Here is a 22,572-nt window from a genome sequence, read left to right on the forward strand (position 1 = left end):
ACCAATATACCCATCTGGTTTCCAAAAGGCCCCAAACACGATGAGGATGGCTGGAGAGAGAGTGGGCAGGGAGCAAAATTCACACACACACACACCCCGCCGAGCACTAAGGGGGAGGTATACACAGTTCTCTGGTGGCAAAAGCACGAAACTTTAGTTCCTAGAGAGGCAAAATGTTTTCGTTGTTCTTCCTGTTTATTTTTAAAGGAGGGGGGAGAGGCAATATTGAAGGTGGAGGGCATCCTCATCAAATTATTGGGAGAAAAAGAGGCCCTATTGGAGAGACAGTGGGAGGAGCAAAATTCACAGGGTTCCCCCCCCCCCAAGACATCAAGCGGAAGAAATTGTCAGTTCTCTGATGGCAAAAGCATGAAACTTTGGTTCCTAAAGAGGTAAAACACTTTTGCTGTTCTTTCTGTTGCCAGTCTAGTCCTCTCTGGCGGTAGAGGGGGTGGTTTGCCGCTGGGGTGGGGGTGGGGACTTGGTGCAGAGGAAGCAGCCTTGATAGGGAGAGGAAAGTAATAATAATAATAATAATAATAATAATAATAATAATAATAATAATAATAATAATTTATTATTTATACCCCGCCCATCTGGCTGGGTTTCCCCAGCCACTCTGGACAGCTTCCAACAGAAAAATAAAACACAGTAATCTATTAAACATTAAAAGGCTCCCTAAACAGGGCTGCCTTGCGATGTCTTCTAAAAATCTGGTAGCTGTTTTTCTCTTTGACATCTGATGGGAGGGCGTTCCACAGGGCAGGCGCCACCACTGAGAAGGCCCTCTGCCTGGTTCCCTGCAACTTGGCTTCTCGCAACGAGGGAACCGCCAGAAGGCTCTCGATACTGGACCTCAGTGTCCGGGCAGAACGATGGAGGTGGAGACGCTCCTTCAGGTATACTGGACCGAGGCCGTTTAGGGCTTTAAAGGTCAGCACCAACACTTTGAACTGTGCTCGGAAACGTACTGGGAGCCAATGCAGGTCTTTCAAGACCGGTGTTATATGGTCTTGGAGGCTGCTCCCAGTCACCAGTCTAGCTGCCGCATTCTGGATTAATTGTAGTTTCCGGGTCACCTTCAAAGGTAGCCCCACGTAGAGCGCATTGCAGTAATCCAAGTGGGAGATAACCAAAGCAAGGGCGTACCCACCATGCGGCAAGTTAGGGCAGCTGCCCTACTCTAGAAGCAGGGCTGGTGGGCAGAGGCGGAACACAGCCCGGCGGAGCGCGAGTTCGCCATTCCCGCCGCACCGCGCCGCACCCTCCCTCCAGCTCCCCGGCGCGCCCTCAGGCAAGGCCAAGCGCGGCGGGGAACCAGGGAGCGCGGCGCGGCGGGCAGGAACGCTGAACTCGCGCTCCGCTGGGCTGGGCTCCGCCTCCGCCCACCAGCCCTGCTGCTAGGGAGGGGCACAGCCCGGCGGAGCGCGAGTTCGCCATTCCCGCCCGCCGCGCTGCGCCCTCCCTCCAGCTCCCCGTCGCGCCCTCTGGCAAGGCCAAGCGCGGCGGGGAACTAGAGAGCGCGGCGCGGCGGGCGGGAACGCTGAACTCGCGCTCCGCTGGGCTGGGCTCCGCCTCCGCCCACCAGCCCTGCTCCTAGGGAGGGGCACAGCCCGGCGGAGCGCGAGTTCGCTGTTCCCGCCCACTTTGTGGCCCCTCCCCTTCCGTGCCTTGGCCCCTCCCCTTGCCCCCCCCCTAGTTTTGATCCTGGGTACGCCCATGAACCAAAGTATGTACCACTGTGGCGAGACAGTCTGCAGGCAGGTAGGGTCTCAGCCTGTGTACCAGATGGAGCTGATAGACAGCTGCCCTGGACACAGAATTGACCTGCGCCTCCATGGACAGCTGTGAGTCCAAAATGACTCCCAGGCTGTGCACCTGGTCCTTCAGGGGCACAGTTACCCCATTTAGGTGTGCCCAATATTTGATCCCACCCCTGAGAGCAGCTGGAACCCCCCAAACTACCGCCACATGGGCAAGGATGACTTGTGAGGAGGGGGCACACTTCCAGTGATGATGGGATTATGAAATCTTGAACTTGCTGAGCAGCAGGGGGGGGGGAAGAGGGCCTGTGGGTGTTGAAATTAAGCCAGAAAGCAGCATTGCATTTTACAAAATAGGTCTCTGCTTGTTTTATCGGGTGTGTCATGCTGGCAAGTACTGGTCTACTATCGTATGTTCTCTGAACTTTCCCTGGCATCTTCTAGCAGTAACAGCCACTCGCATTCATCAGACAGGCAGACAAGGCTTCTGACATGACTATCATCAAAAGGTTACTTAAAATTTTAAATCCCTCCAAGGTGAAATGGAGGCCGCTGGAACCAAAGACCTCTTCATCTTATTGATGATGAGGATGAAGACTGTCTTACTTGGCTACGAGTGATCGCCATAGAAGATGATTATTAAATTGTGAATAGGATTCATGCTGTCTTGACCTAGAATATGGACCCAGGGTGTAGCTAAGGATTAACAAGGTCTAACGGTTTAAATCAGGCACCCCCAAACTTCGGCCCTCCAGATGTTTTGGACTACGATTCCCATCATCCCTGACCACTGGTCCTGTTAGCTAGAGATCATGGGAGTTGTAGGCCAAAACATCTGGAGGGCTGCAGTTTGGGGGTGCCTGGTTTAAATGCACACGAGTCTAGCTATCGCCTCTGAGGAAATCAGCTTCAACACCACAATACCTTAATTAAATTCTAGCACATATTGAACCTAGACATTTAAGAAATGAGGAAAGAAAACAAAATGAAAACTCCAAGAAAAAGTGGACACATAGTTTCTCGTGGGCTTAGCTTAGGGGATAGTTGAGAGATGAATTTTGAATCCAGTAGATAGGATCCAGAAAAATCCAGACGGTAGGAACAGGGTGGAAAATGCTACTTTGTTTTCTCAGTTTTCTAAGACAAAGACCTTGTCAGCATTTTTTTTCTTCCCTTGTTCCAGAGTCTAGACCCGTGGTTCCCAGCATGGGGCACACGCCCCACATGGAGGCAATTTGAGAATGAGTTATCAACCTTTTAGGCTTCCTCCATGTGAACAGGAGTTCACTTTTTGAATAATAAGAATTATATGTAACAGGGGGGGAAAGGGCATCAGGATTTTAGAGATGCTTAGGTGGGGCACGGCCAAAAACAGTTGAGAACCACTGGTCTAGGCAGAGACAGGCTTTTCTGCCCCCACTGTTCCCAAGCAATGTTCAAGGCTGCTTAAGCCAATTTGTCTAATCCTCTTTAAAAGCCACCCAACTGGGTGGCCATCACTGCGTCATGCAGGAGCAAGTTTCAGTTTGATTATATGCCTTGTGAAGGAGGAGGGAGAAAGGTTGTTTTCTGCTGCTCCAGAGAAGCGGACACGGAGCAATGGATTCAAACTACAAGAAAGAAGATTCCACCTAAACATGAGGAAGAACTTCCTGACAGTAAGAGCTGTTCGGCAGTGGAATTTGCTGCCAAGGAGTGTGGTGGAGTCTCCTTCTTTGGAGGTCTTTAAGCAGAGGCTTGACAGGCATATGTCAAGAATGCTTTGATGGTGTTTCCTGCTTGGCCGGGGGTTGGACTGGATGACCCTTGTGGTCTCTTCCAACTCTATGATTCTATGATTGATTCTATGACTTTCATCTTCCATCATCCAGATTCCTTGGAGGTCAACAAGTTCTAGTTTCTAGACTTGCAGGTAGGTATAGGGCAGGCATCTCCAAACTTTGGCCCTCCAGATGTTTTGGACCACAATTCCCATCTTCCCCGACCACTGGTCCTGTTAGCTAGGCATCATGGGAGTTGTAGGCCAAAACATCTGGAGGGCCAAAGTTTGGAGATGCCTGGTATAGGGCGATAAAATAAAAATAAAAATAAAAACAACAATTTCTCTCCCCACTTATACTCAGCTTTTGCAATGCTTAAATCTTTCAGCTCCTTTCAGCCCTTCGCCCTTCGCCCGCTGTGTGTGTGCGTGCGCGCGCGCAGCATCACCACTTCCGGTTCCCACTCGAACGCAGGCAGGAGTACGCAATAGCTCTACGGCTCCACCCCCCCCTCTGCGTTCGAAAAGGAACCCGAAGTTGCGAGTGACGCACTTGAAATGCGTGGAAAGAGGCGGTTGAGTGGCGAGAGACGGTTTCCGGCCAGGGTTTGCGATTCCTAGAGGGGCAGGAGGAGGAGGAGGAGGAGGAGGAGGGGGTCACAGTCCCTCCCTTTATTTTTATTTTCCTCTTTTTTGTGCAGGGAAGGAAATCGTCTTCTCGTCGAGGGGGAGGAGGCTGGTGCCTGGAGAGGTCAAACAGGTAAAAGGGCCAGAGAGGGGAGGGTAATTCTATTTTTATTTGCTGTATTTTTTGGAATGGGAAAGGAAGGATCCACGGAGAAGGTCGGGGTGGAGGGGGGGCGCTAATCCATGCAAAGGAGCTGCAAAGTGGAGGCCGGGCGGCTGCATGGCTCTCTGTTGCACCAAATCCTTTGAAGCCCCCCCTCCTCCGGCCCCCAAATCCCAGAGCTCAGACGACATTGGATGTACGGGGTGGGGGTGGGGGTGGGAAGCAAGCGCCTGGATGCAGAGGAAACAGCCTTGCCCGAGCGGGATGGGGGGAGGGAGAGAGCAGGCAGGAGCACGACTCCTCCTGCCTCCCCTTCCCCACAAAAAAAGAGGAACGAAGGGGGACCCCCCCATCTCAAAGAGAATCCAGGCTTATCCAGCTGCAGCGAGCACTGGGTCCCTTCCAACAGCCCTCAATGGCGTGGTTGGGAAGCGCGAAGGTTAGAGGCCTCTGCTCCTTTCCTGTAATGGAATCATATAATCTTATAGAGCTTGCAGGGACCCCCATGGGTCATCTAGTCCAACCCCCTGCATCTAAAGCCAACCTCTGCTTAAAAACCTCTGGGGAAGGAGAGTAAAAACTAATGAACGTATTAAAAAGTTAATAAGGCGGTATAGTTTGTTTGGGATCTTTGGTTGCTTTGTTTTCAGGGATGTTGTTTTCATGTTAGGTGAACTGCTCTTTGCTTTTTTAAAATAATAATAATTTTTATTCGTTTTCTAATTAAACACAACCGACAACACATAATACAAACGTAATACAAACCTAAAAACAACATAAAAAATAACAAATAAAAAAAAACTACGATACAATACTCGTTTTCCTTTAACATTCTAAAAGGGGACTTCCTCAAACTTCCCCTATCTGCGGTTCATTTCTGCTCTTCTTTAGCAAGTTCTGCTTCTTAATTTTAAATTCTTCCCATTTCCATTCTCTCAATATAACAACTAATTTTGCATAATTCATAAACCTGCAGTTTCTACCGTGTTTCTCATATTATAAGTCATGTCTTATATTAATTTTTTCTTCAAAAAAACACGACATGGCTTATTTTTGAGGGATGTCTTATTTTTTAATAAAGTGCACGCGGGCGCTGTTTGCCGGGCTTGTCAAGCCCAGCAAACAGCGCCCGCCGATCTTCGGTGACAGGCGGGGGTGGGCGGAGAGCGGAGAACGATCTCCGCTTCCCCCCCACCCCCGCCTGTCACACAGCACAGGTCGGCGGGCGCTGTTTGCCGGGCTTGTCAAGCCCAGCTAGGAGCGCCCGCCGATCTTCGGTGACAGGCGGGGATGGGGGGAGAGCGGAGAACGATCTCCGCTTCCCCCCACCCCCGCCTGTCACACAGCAAAGGTCGGCGGGCGCTGTTTGCCGGGCTTGTCAAGCCCAGCTAGGAGCGCCCGCCGATCTTCGGTGACAGGCGGGGATGGGGGGAGAGCGGAGAACGATCTCCGCTTCTCCCCCACCCCCGCCTGTCACACAGCACAGGGCCGAAGATCGGCGGGCGCTGTTTCCCGGGCTTGTCAAGCCCAGCAAGGAGCGCCCGCCGATCTTCGGCTCTGTCCCCCGATGCGCGACGGCTCGGGGAAGCAGGCAGGGAGCTCCTGCTGGGTCCCGCGCCTTCGCCTCTCGCTCGGTCGGGGCTACACGACATGGCTTATTTTCGGGGTATGTCTTATTTTTCACTAACCCTTAGAAATCCTGTCATGGCTTATTTTTTGGGGATGCCTTAAAATATGAGAAACACGGTATACACTTCTAAATCCACTCCTAATACTCAGTTTTAGCATAATTTTAAAAATACATTTAAAAATCTTTCCAATCTTCTCTTTGCTTTTTTTCCTTGACCCGAAAATAAAGGAGCCGGGTCGGCTTCCTTCCTGCTAAGCAAAGGGTGGCGTTTGTAACTGACTAGCGTCCTGAGAACCAGGCTGTCAGTGGCCTTGTTAAAAAGGCTGGAAGAAATAAAGAATATTTGCTTCCCTCCTCACCTGGACTTCCCCAGGTGTTTGATGGAGGGAATTCCTGGTCTGCGCTTCTCTTGCAGGACTGGCTCCGGGCAGAATGGTGCTGAGTTGAAGGGTCCTTCTCTTCTGGGGCTTCCACTACCACCCTCTCCGGTAACACACAAATTCTTCTTCTTTGGTGATCACTCATAGCCGAGAAAGATTGTTTTCCACAAACACGGTCTTAACAGTGAGTCCGTAAGAGACTGTGGAGGCCAATTCTGGATCCACACATCCTTCCACAGTAGGGGCGTAGGTTTCCAAGCAGGAGTTGATCACAGTGAGGGTTTGCCAAGCGTGCCTTCCTCTTAGCACATTTCTCCCTTGCGTCCTGAGTTCGAGTTTCTTCAAAGCCCATGACACCTTTGGTAAAGGTTGTTCTCCAATTGGAGCGCTCGCAGGTAAGTGCTTCCCAATTGCTGGTGTTTATACTACTTTTTAAAAAATAAAAAAAATTGCCTTGAGACAGTCTTTAAACCTCTTTTGTTGAGTACCAGCATTACGCTTTCCATTTTTAAGTTCGGAATAGAGTAGTTGCTTTGGAAGACGATCATCAGGCATTCGCACAACATGACCAGTCCAACAAAGTTTATGTTGAAGAATCATTGCTTCAACACTGGTGATCTTTGCCTCTTCCAGGACACTGGCATTAGTTCGCCTGTCTTCCCAAGTAATGTGTACAATTTTTTTGGAGACACCATTGACACAAATACACACACACACACACACACACACAGAGAGAGAGAGAGAGAGAGAGAGCAGGCCTCACTACTTCTTAAATGAAATTTGCATCCTGTTAAATTGTCAGCAGAATTGCAGATGAAAAAGACATGCTGACTTTTACGTGCCTCAGGAGGCATGCCTAAAACCATGAGTCCGGAAACTTTGGGTCCGGAAAAGAATACAGCGAAGGTAGAAAGTAGAAATTATTGGCTGAGTGTTCAAAGTACAGTCTCACAAGAGTTGTGTAAGGTGGGGCAGTATGACAGCTAGGGTTGGTTTAGGGTTGAGGTTGTGGTTGTGGTTGGGGCAGCTAAACCTTTCTCAGACCAGCCCACCTTACCAGATGGTGGTGGTGGTGGTGGTGGTTGTTGTTGTTATAGTTGTTGTTATATTTATTTATACCCCACCTTTTCTCCTGACAGAGACTCAAGGCGACTTACAGATAAAATAAGAACAGCGAAAAAGTTTCCGAAAGCCCATTGGGACAAGAAAGTATTCACCTGCCGGCGGAAAGACACCAAGGAAAGAGCTTCTCTGGCTTTTCTAGGGAGGCAATTCAAAAGTGGGGGAGCAGCCACCAAGAAGGCCCTCTCCCGTGTCCCCACCCAATGTGCCAGGGAGGGTAGCGGGACAGAGAAAAAGGGCCTCCACTGCAGATCTCAAAACCCAGGTAGGTTCTTAGGAGGGAATACAGTCTTTAAGATAGCTTGCTTTCAATTGTGCCAGGAGGCAGACTGCCATCCGGTGCAGTTGTTGTAACAAGGAAGTCTTATGGCCCCCCCATAACCAGCCCTGGTTAACAATCTGATTGCAGTTCTTTTGATCCAGCTGAAGTTTCTGAGCACTTTCCCAAGGTAGAGCCCCACATAGAGCCCCACATACAGTAACCCAACACTTGTTAGCCAGTGAATTAGAATCGTAGAAACGTAGAGTTGGAAGAGACCCTGAGGGTCATGTAGTCTCACCCCCTACAATGCAGGAACGTGCAGCTGTCTCATACGGGGATCTAACTTGCAGCCTTGGCATGAGTGTGGTTGGGATTTCTGTTGCAGCCAGAAATAATAATAATAATAATAATAATAATAATAATAATAATAATAATATATACCCCACCCATCTGGCTGGGTTTCCCCAGCCACTCTGGGCAGCTTCCGACAAATATAAAAGTATAATAAAACAGGGTGGATTTGATTTAAATCAAACTGATTTAAATCACGATTTAAATCACTAGTCAGTAAGGCTTGATTTAAATCATAGTTTTCTACATAAAGACTAATTCTTGCTGGTATAACTTTAATATGCAAGTAGATGAAGATTTTTAGAATAACAACTTTTCATATTAGTTTTTTATCCCCAGTTTAATAGGTTAATCATTCATATTTGGACAACTTTACTGTTGTACTTAGGAAGGAGAAAAATAATCATTACCTTAATAATAACAATTTAAATAGATTTATTCAACTGAAACAATAACATTACAGCATATGTTATTTGCTTAAACAAACATCCATGTTTGTTAACTAATTTGGCTAAACAAAAACAATATATATATATTTTAAGAAACTTAGACTGTCAGCCCAGCCTACACATGAAAAACTTAAATACTGTCCACTCCAAACAATCAGAAAAATATTGTTTCTATTCTATTCACTGAACTTCTTGAAACTTAGCACTGAAGGGGTTGTTTCTGTATTCATAGGTTTGTAGAACAATAGGATTAAGGTCTTTTTCTCAACTCTGTGCATGTTATAACATTTTTGCTGTGAGGAAGAGGCATGTGATCTCTGTTGAGTCAAATTCAGTTTTGAGAACTGCAAAAGTAAACCAAGTATCTGTGATAATATCTTGTAGGCAGAGGAACTGCCCAAAAATCTTACAAAAACCTCTGGAAGAGCATGACATTGTGAATGGATTAATGGAATTTATTTACCCAAAAAATTAAACATATGCAACCTTATTCTACATAATTAAAAAAACTAATCTTTATTTCATGATAGAATAACCTTTGGATGGTAATATATTTTCCTCAAAAAGCATTTTATTTAAAAAAAAAAATCTGATTTAAATCAAAAAAATCGATTTAAATTAAAAAAAATCCGATTTAAATCAAAAAAATCTAATTTTTTGTGGGGTTTTTTAAAAAAACATTGATTTTTATCCACCCTGTAATAAAACATCAAACATTAAAAACTTCCCTGTACAGGGCTGCCTTCAGATGTCTTCTAAAAGTCGGATAGTTGTTTATTCCCTTGACATCTGATGGGAGGGTGTTCCACAGGGCGGGCGCCACTACCGAGAAGGCCCTCTGCCTTGTTCCCTGCAACCTCACTTCTCGCAGTGAGGGAACTGCCAGAAGACCCTCGGTGCTGGACCTCAGTGTCTGGGCAGAAGGATGGGGGGTAGAGAGGTATACAGGGCTGGTGCTGTTTAGGGATTTAAAGGTCAGCACCAACACTTTGAATTGTACTCAGAAATGTACTGGGAGCCAATGTAGGTCTTTTAGGACCAGTGTTATATGGTCTTGTGAATGTCATGAATAGCAGTAGTTACAGGTAGGTAGCCGTGTGGGTCTGACGTAGTCGAAAATTTTCGTATGAGCTTTTGTGTGCATGCACACTTCTTCAGATACCTTTCTGAAGAAGTGTGCATGCACACAAAAGCTCATAGCAAAATAAAAAACTTAGTTGGTCTTTAAGGTGCTGCTGGAAGGATTTTTTAAAAAATTTTTGTCATGAATAGCAGTTATGCTTTTGCTTTATGAGGAGGAATGGCCCCTGTTGCTGAAATCTGAGCTCATCTCCTGCTTTGTAAGGGGGGGGGGAGATGTTTGTGCAGGACACACAAAGCCATAAGATATATTGCAAGAATGTTTATTTGTTGGTACAGTCATACCTCAGGTTGCTATCGCCGCGGGTTGCGCGTTTTCGGGTTACGGACGCGCCGAACCCGGAAGTACCGGAACAGGTTACTTCCAGGTTTCGGTGCATGCACAGAAGCACTAAATCGCACTTTGCGCATGCGCAGAAGCGCTGAATCGCATCACGCACATGCACAGACGTGTCGCTGTGGGTTGCGAACGTGCCTTCCGCACGGATCACGTTCGCAACCCGAGGTTCCACTGTATGCATTTTTAACTTCAGTTTACTCTCTTACTGGGTGTGCAACACAAGGCAACCAAGAACATAAAACAGTTTCTAGGTCGACAGCTCTATAAGACAAAAGCAGGAAGCACCTTAAAAACATAGAAGAGCAGTCCTAAACTAAAAAAAGTCAGAGGCTGTGTGTATGCCTAATTCGGGGCTCACTAATCTGATGCCCACAGATGGCACTTGTGAAAGTCAAATTCAATGCCCCCGGATGAAGCACAGTCTCCACATTCCCAGCTAAAAACACTGAAAGTAGATAACAATCTTCTCTTTTCTCCTAAGAAGTTAGTCTGTTCGACCTTACCCTCCTCCTCATAAACCCACACATGTGAAAGAGAGAGGTGTGCTTGGGAGATGAAGAGAGGTATCAAGAGGGAAGAGAAAGGAATTTATGTTATTGTCTTCAGACAGTAGCATAATCAATTTATTCAGCAGGGCATAGAAAAAGGAAGAGAGAAAACTCTGAAGATGATTAATAGAGTAGCAGGCTTGAACACCTAACAGGTTTTCATGTCCATTTCTTATTTCCCCAAACAGGTCAAAAGCAGGAAAACTAAAATTATAGGAATTCATATGTGGTGTGAGCAGAAAGAAGGGAGAAAACACGTCTAGAAATCCAAGGATACCTTTGAGGCACAAAGGAAACCAGAGAGAGAAACCCTTCCATGTTGCTGCTATCTATGAAATCTTGATCCCAGTGGAATATGACAAAGGGACAATAAGCAAGGGAAAAGGGCCCTGGGGTGGGGAGGCGGGATATTCTAAAATAAACCAAAGTTAAATAAATATTGCGGAGCCCACACCAGGGGAGAAGCCATATAAATGCAAGGAGGGCAGCAAGAGTTTGCTAAGGAAGCACTTCCTGAACATCAAATAGCCAACACAGGGATGAAACCATATAAATACATGTGGAGTTATGCACATAGCAGAAGCCTTACGGCACATGAAGGAACCCACACAGGAGATAAGCCACATGAATGCATGCAGTGTGGAAAGAGCTTCAGTTTCATTGGAAACCTTAGTACACATGAAAGAACCCACACAGGAGACAAACCGTATACATGTACGGAGTGTGGAAAGAGCTTCAGCCAGAGTGGACACCTTAGTTTACATCAAAGAACCCACACAGGAGAGAAGCCATATGAATGCACGCAGTGTGGAAAGAGCTTCAGTTACATTGGAAACCTTATTTCACATGAAAGAACCCACACGGGAGAAAAACCCTATATATGCACAGTGTGCGGAAAGCGGTTCAGTCAGAGTGGACACCTTACTTTACATCAGAGAACCCACACTGGGGAGAAACCATACGAATGTCGTGAATGTGGAAAGAGGTTTAGTCAGAGTGGCCTCCTAACTTCACATCAGAGAACCCACACAGGGGAGAAACCATATGAATGCAAAGAGTGTGGAAAGAGATTCAGTCAGAGTGGACACCTTCGTTTACATCAGAGAACCCACACGGGGGAGAAACCTTACGAATGCCACGAATGTGGAAAGAGCTTCAGTCAAAATGGACGCTTAACTTCACATCAAAGAACTCACACAGGAGAGAAACCATATCAATGCATGGAGTGTGGAAAGCGCTTCAGTCAAACTGGGCACCTTACTTCACATCAGAGAATCCATAAACGGGAGAAGCCACACAAATGTCTGGAGTGTGGAAAGGGTTTCATGGATAATGGAGCACTTACTAAACATCAAAGAATCCACACAGAAGAAAAACCACACACGTGTTTGGAGTGTGGAAAGAGCTTCAGTCGAAAGGCAAACTTTAGTTCACATGAAAAAACCCACACAGGGGAGAAACCATTCAAATGTCTGGAGTGTGGAAAGAGTTTTAATTCTCGTAGGAGTCTTACTTTACATCAGAAAAACATGGGAGAGAAACCCTGTATATGCGCTGAGTGTGGAAAGAGCTTCAGTACAAGCTGCAAATTTACTTCACATCAAAGAACCCATACAATGGATCAGCCATATGAAATAGCATGGAATTTGCAACAGCTTGAATTAGAATGAAATGTATTGACCCACGGATTGAAAGTTCCTCTCTCCCTAGAATTGTAGTGTTGGAAGGGTCCCCCAGGGGTCATCTAGTCCAATCATCTGTTATATAGCACCATGAACTTGCAGATTATTAGCTTCTTTTCTTTTATGTCTTGCTCTTTCCTCTCCCCCACCTTTGTTTTTGTCTCATTTTGTTTATTACAGAAAGTTATGGAATAAGCAATGCATACTAACATTTTTGTTATATGTATTATGGAAGAATTGTAATAAACAGGTGGGGGAGACCAGTTTTTTCCATGATGGGTTTGACCGTTATGGATGTCCCATATCCTTCCACTTCTGCGGAGGTTCTGTCACAGTGAGGCCCTTACTATCTCTCATATGAGAGAGACAGCAGAATTGATCACTGTGGTTAAAAGCTTCTGTCCAGGCCTTATTAAGCCTATAGTCTCTTCCAGATGTCTTGCTTATTCAGATTATTCCGCATTCCTCCGCAGTTAAAGCATGGCGGTGAGACTAAATCTGGTGTCATTGGGCATTCATTCTGGTTTGTTTACGGGGCAGTCGTATCGCTAGCCTGATCTGCTGATATGGCGTCAATCATTCATAACTTTCCAAATCACAAAAGGGCCGTTTAAACACCCACAAACACCAGTGGTTTGTTGTGCTGTTGTGGGTGTCCTGTGTTCTTCCACTTCCACAAAGAAAAAGGAGCAGGCCTAGACCACATAGCCAGAATACCCCATTTTCTCCAGCGTAATTCAGTTCAGTGTCCAGAGAGCTGGTGAAGGACCCAGGAGCTCCCTTGACGGAAGTGCCAAGCAGTGCGTTCCAACCCCCTGGCCTTTCTAAACAAGCCAAGCCTCAAAGCGTCTCTCTGTTGTCAACAATAAAATCTTTATAACAAACTGCTCAGCAAATTAAAGGACTGATGTGCCAATTAATATCTGTGTAGACTGAAAAAGAACTATGTGACCTAGCAGAAATCCACATCTACTGAGTGCCAACTTTTAGTCTAAGCACATCAAATATCAAAGTAAAGGATGTTTCAATGAAAACAGCTGTATGCGTAGCCTTCATATTAGAACGATTGCTTTCTTTTCATGTGTACAGATCTCCTACAAATCGGATAGCTTTCCTTTGGTCTAAAAGAGATATTTCCCTCTGGCAATTGTGAAGATGACCAATCATTTTGAATGTGTATTGTAAAAATTTCCTCTTCAGAGGGGAGACGGGGTATAGATATTGCTACCTTCTGGGGAACCAACTGTCTTCTCTTGTTGATAGAATCAGGCCTGTGCCTAGGGAATTACCGTATTTGTTACTTTTGTGGTAATTTGCTAGGTGGCATTTTCTGTATGAGTTTTTCTCCTTTGTAATCTTGAATTGCGCTTGCTTAAGTAAATAAACATGCTAAATAAAACGACGAGACTGCAAGTCTTCCCTGAACCCTAAATATTCTCTGTGCTGATATGGAGGGGGGGAGTATAAACACACATCCCTAAATCTAATTCTTTTCCCTGGAAAAGACCCTGGTGTTGGGAAAGATGGAGGGCACTAGGAGAAGGGGACGACAGAGGACGAGATGGCTGGACAGTGTTTTCGAAGCTACGAACGTGAGTTTGACCAAACTGTGGGAGGCAGTGGAAGACAGGAGTGCCTGGCGTGCTATGGTTCATAGGGTCACGAAGAGTCGGACATGACTAAACAACAAATCTAATTCGGTGAGTGGCCCCTGGGTCCCATGTCAAGGTATTATTGCTACCCGCTTGGTCTGAGGGGTTGGACTGCCCTGCTTTGAATTAAAAAGCCCACAAAAGCTGCAAACTTTCCTCATAGGGGAATTGTTCCATCTCTCTTTTTTAAAAATTATTTTTTATTAAATTTTATAAAAAGAAGAAAGTAACATCTGTATAATCATACATTATTATAACACCCATATTAAAAAACAGAAAACAATAATGAAAGATAAAAACAATGAAGAATTTTTTTAAAAAAAACATCTAACTGTCCATTCCCTTTTTCTCAATAGTGGACTTCCCCAAGTCCCCCTTCTAACGGTTCATTGCATAACATTCTTAGCAGATTCTATATCTTATTTTCTAAACTTAATACATTTACAATTAATTCTTTCCTCAACTTTGCTATCCGTTATAATATTCTAACCTATTTTCAAATATCTCTCACTTAATTTCTTAACCTGCAACTTCACAATTGCTTATATTTCTCCTCATACTTCAATTCTACAATATTTTTTATAGTAAATTCTGAATTTCTTCCAGTCTTCTTCCACCTTCTCCTCTCCCCGGTCGCATAGTCTTCCAGTCAGGTCAGCAAGTTCCATATAGTCCAACATCTTCATTTGCCATTCCTCCACTGTAGGTATCTTCTGAGTCTTCCAGTCCTTTGCTAACAATATTCTGGCTGTGGTTGTGGCATATAAAAACAGATTTACATCTTTCATAGGTAATTCTTTTCCTACTATACCCAATAGAAAGGACTCTGGTTTCTTAACAAAGGTGTTTTTCAACACCTTTTTTAATTCATTATAAATCTTATCCCAGAAGTCCTTAACTAATGGGCAAGTCCACCACATATGATAGACTGTTCCTTCCACCTTTTTACATTTCCAACACTTATTATCTTGATTATGGTAAATCTTAGCAAGTTTTACTGGCGGTAAGTACCACCTGTACATCATTTTCATCATATTTTCTCTTAAAACAGTACATGCAGTAAATTTCATATTGTTCCATCTCTTTGCTTATTTTGGGTCGCCTGAGCTATACTTGCACACTCATATGCAATGCAATAAAATCAACAGGTAAGTGCATAGGCCCTGAACTGATGCAACATGGACAGGCTAATGGAGTATTTAAAGAGCAATTAACAATAATTTGATATAAAACTGGGAAAACGAGAAAGGGGGGAGGGGAGAATAGATTATGTATTAGAAAAGAGTTAATGAAATGAACCGTGGGGGGGGGGAGTCAATTTTAAGTTCAAATACAAAATATACATTTATCTGTTTAAATTTGTAAAAAAAGAAAAAGGAAATGGTGTGTGTGAAACAGAGAGAGAGATCGGCGTGGCCTCCCCATCCATCCAGCCAGGAGTTGCTGCAACCCCAGACCATTGGTTTTTCCTCTCCCGGAATACTGCATTTCGCTTGCCACTCAAACGCAATTTCTGCTCTCCTCGCCTCCTCTTGCGGGAGGAGGAAGAGGGAGGCGCTGCTGCTGGAGTCACGTGGGGTGACAGAACGTTCCAAGTTCCAATCACAAAAAGCAACAACAAATCTGCTTTCAACGTTCTGTTTCCACCACCTTGCAGGGCCCGGAGGGACGTCCTGCATGCCCCTGCAAATGCCCCCTCTTTGTGGTGGCATGGAAGCAGCAGGTGTGCAGCCAGCTCAGGTAGGAAAACAACCGTCTCAGGACATGTGGGGGTGTTTTGCCTGTGTTATAAGCCCCCAAAGCATAACCCAGGATTTCTCAAATGAAGGGCTGCATAGAATCGTAGAATTGTAGGTACAAATACCTGTTGGAAATGTAAAGAAAAAGAAAGCACTTTTTATCATATGTGGTGGACGTGTAAGATCATAAAAGCATTATGGGAAATGATATACAATGAACTGAAAAAAAAGTTCAAAATAACTTTTACCCCCAAAAAAACATCCTAGAGGCTTTTATATTAGGAATTGTAGGTGCTGAAATTCCAAGAGAGCAGAAAAGACTATTTTTTATGTACGGTATGTGACGAAAGCTGTGCAGATGTTGTTAGCCCAGAGATAGAAAGTAGGTAAAGTCCCTACCACTTGAATCTGAAATGTTTCCGCTCACGATTTCTTCAGGCTTGGTTTCCTCAGCTTAGGTCTAAAGTCACACATCAAGTTCTTTCAGTCAACTTTATTCAGTGTACTTTATCCTGACCTTTTACTAAAAACCTTTCCGCCAGAAATAGTTTCAAATGCAACGCAAGTTTGTATTCCTCTCACAATCCCTCAGCTTTAGGAGCAATCACACCCTAGGGGCAAGGCAATCCTTTCCTGAATTCACCCACTCCCTTTCCAGGTGTATGCGATCCCCTTCCTGACTGGATTGTAGAGGCTCAACACTTTACGTTTAATTCCGTTCAATCTCTACACCTCCCGCCTTTTGCTAACAACTTCAAATCTTTCTCGAATCCCGACGCTGCCACCACTTTATGTCACAGTCTCTGCACAACTGTGCAGCACCCCCGGACGTTTCACGGTCTATGAGTACTACACCAATGACAAATGGTACCCCACCAGACTGCTAACTGGTACCTGCTCGTTTTATTTGCCACAGACGAGGAGGATGTGAATAAACAAGTTGCTTTATTGTGTACAAAGGCTTGCGGTTGCTGGATAATAAACAGTGTTCAATAAACTTATAATAGATGACCTATACCGGCCTATTACCGCTATAAAGTTACCGGCCTACTACTGCTAAAAACAGCTAATTAATAAACACAACAAGTTTCACAATAACTCCTCTTCATCCTGGAGAGAAGTGACTAGTGGGGTGCCACAGGGTTCTGCCTTGGGCCCAGTCTTATTCAACACCTTCATCAATGACTTGGATGATGGGCTTGAGGGCATCCTGAGCAAGTTTGCAGATGACACGGAATTGGGTGGGGTGGCTAATACCCCAGAGGACAGGATCACACTTCAGAATGACCTTAACAGATTAGACAACTGGGCCAAAGCAAACAAGATGAATTTTAACAAGGAGAAATGTAAAGTACTGCACTTGGGCAAATAAAAAATAAAAAAATTAAAGGCACAAATACAGGATGGGAGACACCTGGCTTGAGAGCAGTACATGTGAAAAGGACCTAGGAGTCTTGGTAGACCACAAACTTGACATGAGTCAGCAGTGTGATGCAGCAGCTAAAAAAGCCAATGCAATTCTGGGCTGCATCAATAGGAGTATAGCATCTAGATCAAGGGAAGTAATAGTACCACTGTATTCTGCTCTGGTCAGACCTCACCTGGAGTACTGTGTCCAGTTCTGGGCACCACAGTTCAAGAAGGATACTGACAAGCTGGAACGTGTCCAGAAGAGGGCAACCAAAATGGTCAAAGGCCTGGAAACGATGCCTTATGAGGAACGGCTTAGGGAGCTGGGTATGTTTAGCCTGGAGAAGAGAAGGTTAAGGGGTGATATGATAGTCATGTTCAAATATATTAAAGAATGTCATATAGAGGAGGGTGAAAGGTTGTTTTCTGCTGCTCCAGAGAAGCGGACACGGAGCAATGGATTCAAACTACTAGAAAAGAAGATTCCACCTAAACCTTAGGAAGAACTTCCTGACAGTAAGAGCTGTTCGACAGTGGAATTTGCTGCCAAGAAGTGTGGTGGAGTCTCCTCCTTTGGAGGTCTTTAAGCAGAGGCTTGACAGGCATATGTCAAGAATGCCTTGATGGTGTTTCCTGCTTGGCAGGGGGTTGGACTGGATGGCCCTTGTGGTCTCTTCCAACTCTATGATTCTATGATCCTGTCTGCTAGCTACCACCAATGCTACACCTATCACTCCCAGACCCAGCTCTCACTTCGGACTCTTAGCTCTCCCTCTCCTAACTCTCCCTCTTCTCTCCTGACTCTCCTACCAACTCCACAGGGAGGGGCTTTTTATACCCTGGCTGAGCCCGCCCCTCTGGGTTCTAACTGGCACAAAATTTAACCCTTACTTGTTCGGGCCTGGCTCTGGGGCTAATCGCCACAGGGGGTGCCTCTCTTCTTCCACCGCCCCCCTGACTCGCCCCCTTGCACTCCACTTCCCTTTTGCCGTTGCCCACCTCCCTCTTTCCCACAAGCCCACCGGCCACCTTGCATCAAAGCAGAGCACAAGGCAGCAACTGAGCAAAGGAAGGTGCCGGGGGTTGGGTGGGCAATGCGCGCTGGGTGGGAGGGCCCCTCGAAAGCTGGTGGCCGCCTCATCATCACCTCACTGGGCCTGGACGCAGAGCTTGCAGTAGAAGAGCCTGCAGTGCTTGGACGGGCTCTGCTCTCCCTGGACTACAACTCTCCTCCCCGGACACTCAGGTTTGCCCCCTTCAGAGCTGGGTGCCCTGGCACCCCGAGCCACTTGAACCACGAGGGGTAGAGGCAGCCCTAAACGTAGTTCAGATTGAAAGAAAACCTTACTATACACCAGGCAAATTCACATTTAACAAATTCACATTTAAATGTATGACGTGTGAAAAGTCAAAGTCAATCACTTAAGCAAAGTTGGCATCTGGGTTTATTGCAGGCTCTGGTACCAGTGTCCATGTTAAGTCTGGTGGTTGAATTATTGTGGGTGAGGAGTTGTTTAAGATTGGGTAGGCAATGAAAGGTTTTCCTCCCAGAGCTTGAGAAAGGGAGCTGTCATTGTCCAGGAGAGGTTGTAGATCTCCGATGATGCGTTGTACTGTTTTAACTTGGGAGCTGTATGTGATTACTGGTGGTGTTCTGTTACGGTATTTTCTTTTTTGGGTCTGTCTTGCATCAAGTTCTCTCTGGTTTGGTTTACCTTTGTTCTAGTTTTTAGCATGTGCTTAGTACCATAGTTTCCGGCTGTGAGCCACCCTGATATTTAGGGCAGTAGTAGTAGTAGTTGTTTAGTCGTGTCCGACTCTTCGTGACCCCATGGACCATAGCATGCCAGGCACTCCTGTCTTCCACTGCCTCCCGCAGTTTGGTCAAACTCATGTTCGTAGCTTCGAGAACACTGTCCAAACATCTTGTCCTCTGTCGTCCCCTTCTCCTAGTGCCCTCCATCTTTCCCAACATCAGGGTCTTTTCCAGGGAGTCTTCTCTTCTCATGAGGTGGCCAAAGTATTGGAGCCTCAGCTTCACGATCTGTCCTTCCAGTGAGCACTCAGGGCTGATCTCCTTCAGAATGGATAGGTTTGATCTTCTTGCAGTCCATGGGACTCTCAAGAGTCTCCTCCAGCACCATAAGTAGTAGTAGTAGTAGTAATAATAATAATAATGGTGATATTTTTCGCAGGGCTTGGAGTGAGCGGGTGATGGCCAGCTGCTGGAATGAATGGGGTCGGTGCTAAATGGTCTGGCTTGCTTTACAACCCCTAGCGACCTTGGTGGCGGGGGCCCGGGGAAGAAGCCCACCCCCGAATAATAGGAAAGGGAGAAGGCTTCCCCTCCCTGGGATTCCCTTGTGAACTCACACGGGAGAGAAACAAATTGGATGTGTGGAATGTGAAGTCAAGCCTTAGTTCACATGCGCAAACTAACACAGGGTATAAACCATTTAAATGTACGGAGTGTGGAAAGAGTTTGTTAGAAGGCACAGCATACTTTGCATCAACAAACTCACAAAGGGAAAGACGTTCACCGATATTAGAAGCCATGCAAAACATCAACAAACAGGGGGAAACCCATTGAAATGTATGGAGTATGGAAAGTATTTCACTCAGTTCACTCCTTCACATCACAAAAAACTCAAAGGGGAAAAGCAATTTTAAATGTACGGAGTGCATACAATGTTCTGGTGTTCATATGTAAATTTGTTTAGCTATGTATTAAAGTAATGAAGGTATAATCTACAATGTGTATGAAGTAAGATGCACGGAGGGAGGGAGAGTGAATCTGGACAGCTCAAGGTGTGTGATGAGTCAGTTGAGTTTTATCCTCCCCCTTTCACTGCCAAAATGATGGGCTGCCCTTGTCCTGTGGCTCAGCATCCCTTCTGAGATTCAACAGGCGCTGACTACCTGAACTTTACGTAATCTCTTGAAGACCTTTTTACAGAAGAAGAAGAAGAGGAGGAGGAGGAGTTTGGATTTGATATCCCGCTTTATCACTACCCAAAGGGAGTCTCAAAGCGGCTAATATTCTCCTCTGGGTATAAATTGCTGAAATGTCCAGGAAAATCTGCCCATGTCACAAGTGTCGATTTCTGCAAACTTCACTTAAAATATATACCCCCCCCCCAGTTCCTTCAAGCACTCCTCATAAGGCTTGGTTTCAGACCCTTGACCATCTTGGTTGACCTCCTCTGCATCACCTTCATGAAGTTTTCCCTTAGCATGTAGCAAGCTGTGAATCTTAAATTTACTTTCCACAGTTGTTTCCATAAAGCAAAGTCAGTGTTGTGTCCTACATCTCTGGCCCAGCTTATCACTGATAATTTAATGATTTCATTCTTGGTATCCCACTCAAGTAAGAGCTTATACATTTTAGATAACGTTTTAACCCTGGAGCCTAATTACTCCCTTTCAAACTGTGAGTAAAAAAAATAACAGAATATGCAGGAATAGCCAGATTATTAGGGGAAATTAGGCATCAAGGAGACGAAGTATTTGACAGGGAATGGAAAAAACTTATGGAGTATATTGAGAAATTAACTTGAAACTCAAGATAAGATCAGTAGAATGGACGCAAATGGTATAATGTGTTGATACTTGGAAATTATATGAATATGTAAAAAGAAAATGCGCCAGAAAATCAAAAGACAGCAAAGGAAGAATGGAAGCTAGCTAAAGGAAAGATAAAAACGTGCAACTGGATGGACTTATCCTATATAATAAAGTCCAAGTTGTCCCTGCGTCCAAGCTGTCCCGTGTGTCCCTGGGTCACTGCGCATGTCCCCCAGAGACGCAGGGATTGGACGGAGGGACAACGGCCAACCGCCGCTCCGCCAACCGCTGCTCCGAAGCCCAGTCTCATGCTGGAGGTGCGCGGTGAGGCGGCGGGGGAAAGAAGTGCTCCCCCCGGCAGCCTTGCCGCGCACCGCCGGCATGGGACTGCGCTTCCTCGGCGAACACAAGCAGGCAGACAGCCCGCCTGCTTGCCTTCCCTGTTCGCATTTCTGGAAATACTTCCCCCATTCTGGATGCTTTGGAAATGTTGCACGTGGGAATTTCAATGAATTGTATGTTCAATGGTAATTTCAAAGCGGAATGAGCAGTTCTTGCACCTGGTAGCAATGTTGCAGCTATTCCGGACGAGGTAAAATATTTAGTATAGCATGTGTTGCTTTTACGTCCAACAGTTGGCGTTTCTTTTTTTTAAAAAAAAACATGTTTTTACCTGCCACACGTGTGACATCTATATAATATATATAATATATAAACGTGCATAATTGAATGCAACGTTGTATCAAAATTTCAAAGCAATTGGTGAATAACTTTCAGAGTTTTTAGATTTTGAACAAACGAACATTTACATTTTTATTTATAGTCCTGTATAGTCCTCCATGGATCAATGCCTTGTCGTGGCGAAGGGGCTTGAATAACTCAGAGAAGCTATGAGCTATGCCGTGCATAGCTCCACCCAAGATGGACAGATTATAGTGGAGAGTTTTGACTAAACATGATCCTCCTGGAGAAGGAACTGGCAAGCCACTCCAGTATCCCTGCCAAGAAAACTCCATGGACAAAGACAACAGGCATATAAAAGTTATGACGCTGGAAGATGAGCCCCTCAGGTCGGAAGGCGTCCAACATGCTACCGAGGAAGAGCGGAGGACAAGTACAAGTAGATTCAGAGCTGATGAAGTGGCTGGGCCAAAGCCGAAAGGTCGCTCAGTTGCGGATATGCCTGGAAGCGAAAGGAAAGTCCGATGCTGTAAAGAAAAATATTGCATAGGAACCTGGAATGTAAGAACCATGAACCCTGGTAAGCTGGATGTGGTGAAAAATGAGATGGCAAGAATAAATATTGACATCCTGGGCATCAGTGAACTAAAATGGAAGGGAATGGGCGAATTCAGTTCGGATGACTATCATATCTACTACTGTGGGCAAGAATCCCATAGAAGAAATGGAGTGGCCCTCATAATCAACAAAAGAGTGGCAAAAGCTGTAATGGGATGCAATCTCAAAAATGACAGAATGATCTCGATACGAATCCAAGGCAGACCTTTTAACATCACAGTATTCCAAGTTTATGCACCAACTACCGGTGCTGAAGAAAGTGAAATTGACCAATTCTATGAAGACTTACTTCTCATTACAGGGGATTGGAATGCTAAAGTAGGGAATCAAGAGATAAAAGGAACAACTGGCAAGTTTGGCCTTGGAGTTCAAAATGAAGCAGGGCAAAGGCTAATAGAGTTCTGTCAAGAGAACAAGCTGGTCATCACAAACACTCTTTTCCAACAACACAAGAAACGACTCTACACATGGATATCACCAAATGGGCAGCATTGAAATCAGATTGATTATATTCTCTGCAGCCAAAGATGGGAGAAGCTCTATACAGTCAGCAAAAACAAGACCTGGAGCTGACTGTAACTCAGATCATCAGCTTCTTATAGCAAAATTCCAGCTTAAACTGAAGAAAGTAGGAAAAACCACTGGGCCAGTAAGATACAATCTAAATCAAATCCCTTATGAATACGCAGTGG

At 45.3% G+C, this 22,572-nt stretch overlaps 1 protein-coding gene across 1 annotated transcript; it reads left to right on the forward strand.

Annotated features, from left to right (window-relative positions):
* The first annotated feature begins 4,155 nt into the window (after window positions 1–4,155).
* LOC118081323 (zinc finger protein 470-like) lies at window positions 4,156–12,274 on the forward strand. Its single transcript, XM_035107791.2, has 3 exons — window positions 4,156–4,282; window positions 7,462–7,709; window positions 10,723–12,274. Exon 3 carries the CDS (start codon window positions 11,008–11,010, stop codon window positions 12,202–12,204), a length of 1,197 nt encoding a protein of 398 aa, XP_034963682.1. The 5' UTR covers window positions 4,156–4,282; window positions 7,462–7,709; window positions 10,723–11,007; the 3' UTR covers window positions 12,205–12,274.
* Window positions 12,275–22,572: the final 10,298 nt, after the last annotated feature.

This window comes from Zootoca vivipara, chromosome 2 (genome assembly GCF_963506605.1).
Source record: "Zootoca vivipara chromosome 2, rZooViv1.1, whole genome shotgun sequence".
Classification (NCBI taxonomy): domain Eukaryota; kingdom Metazoa; phylum Chordata; class Lepidosauria; order Squamata; family Lacertidae; genus Zootoca; species Zootoca vivipara.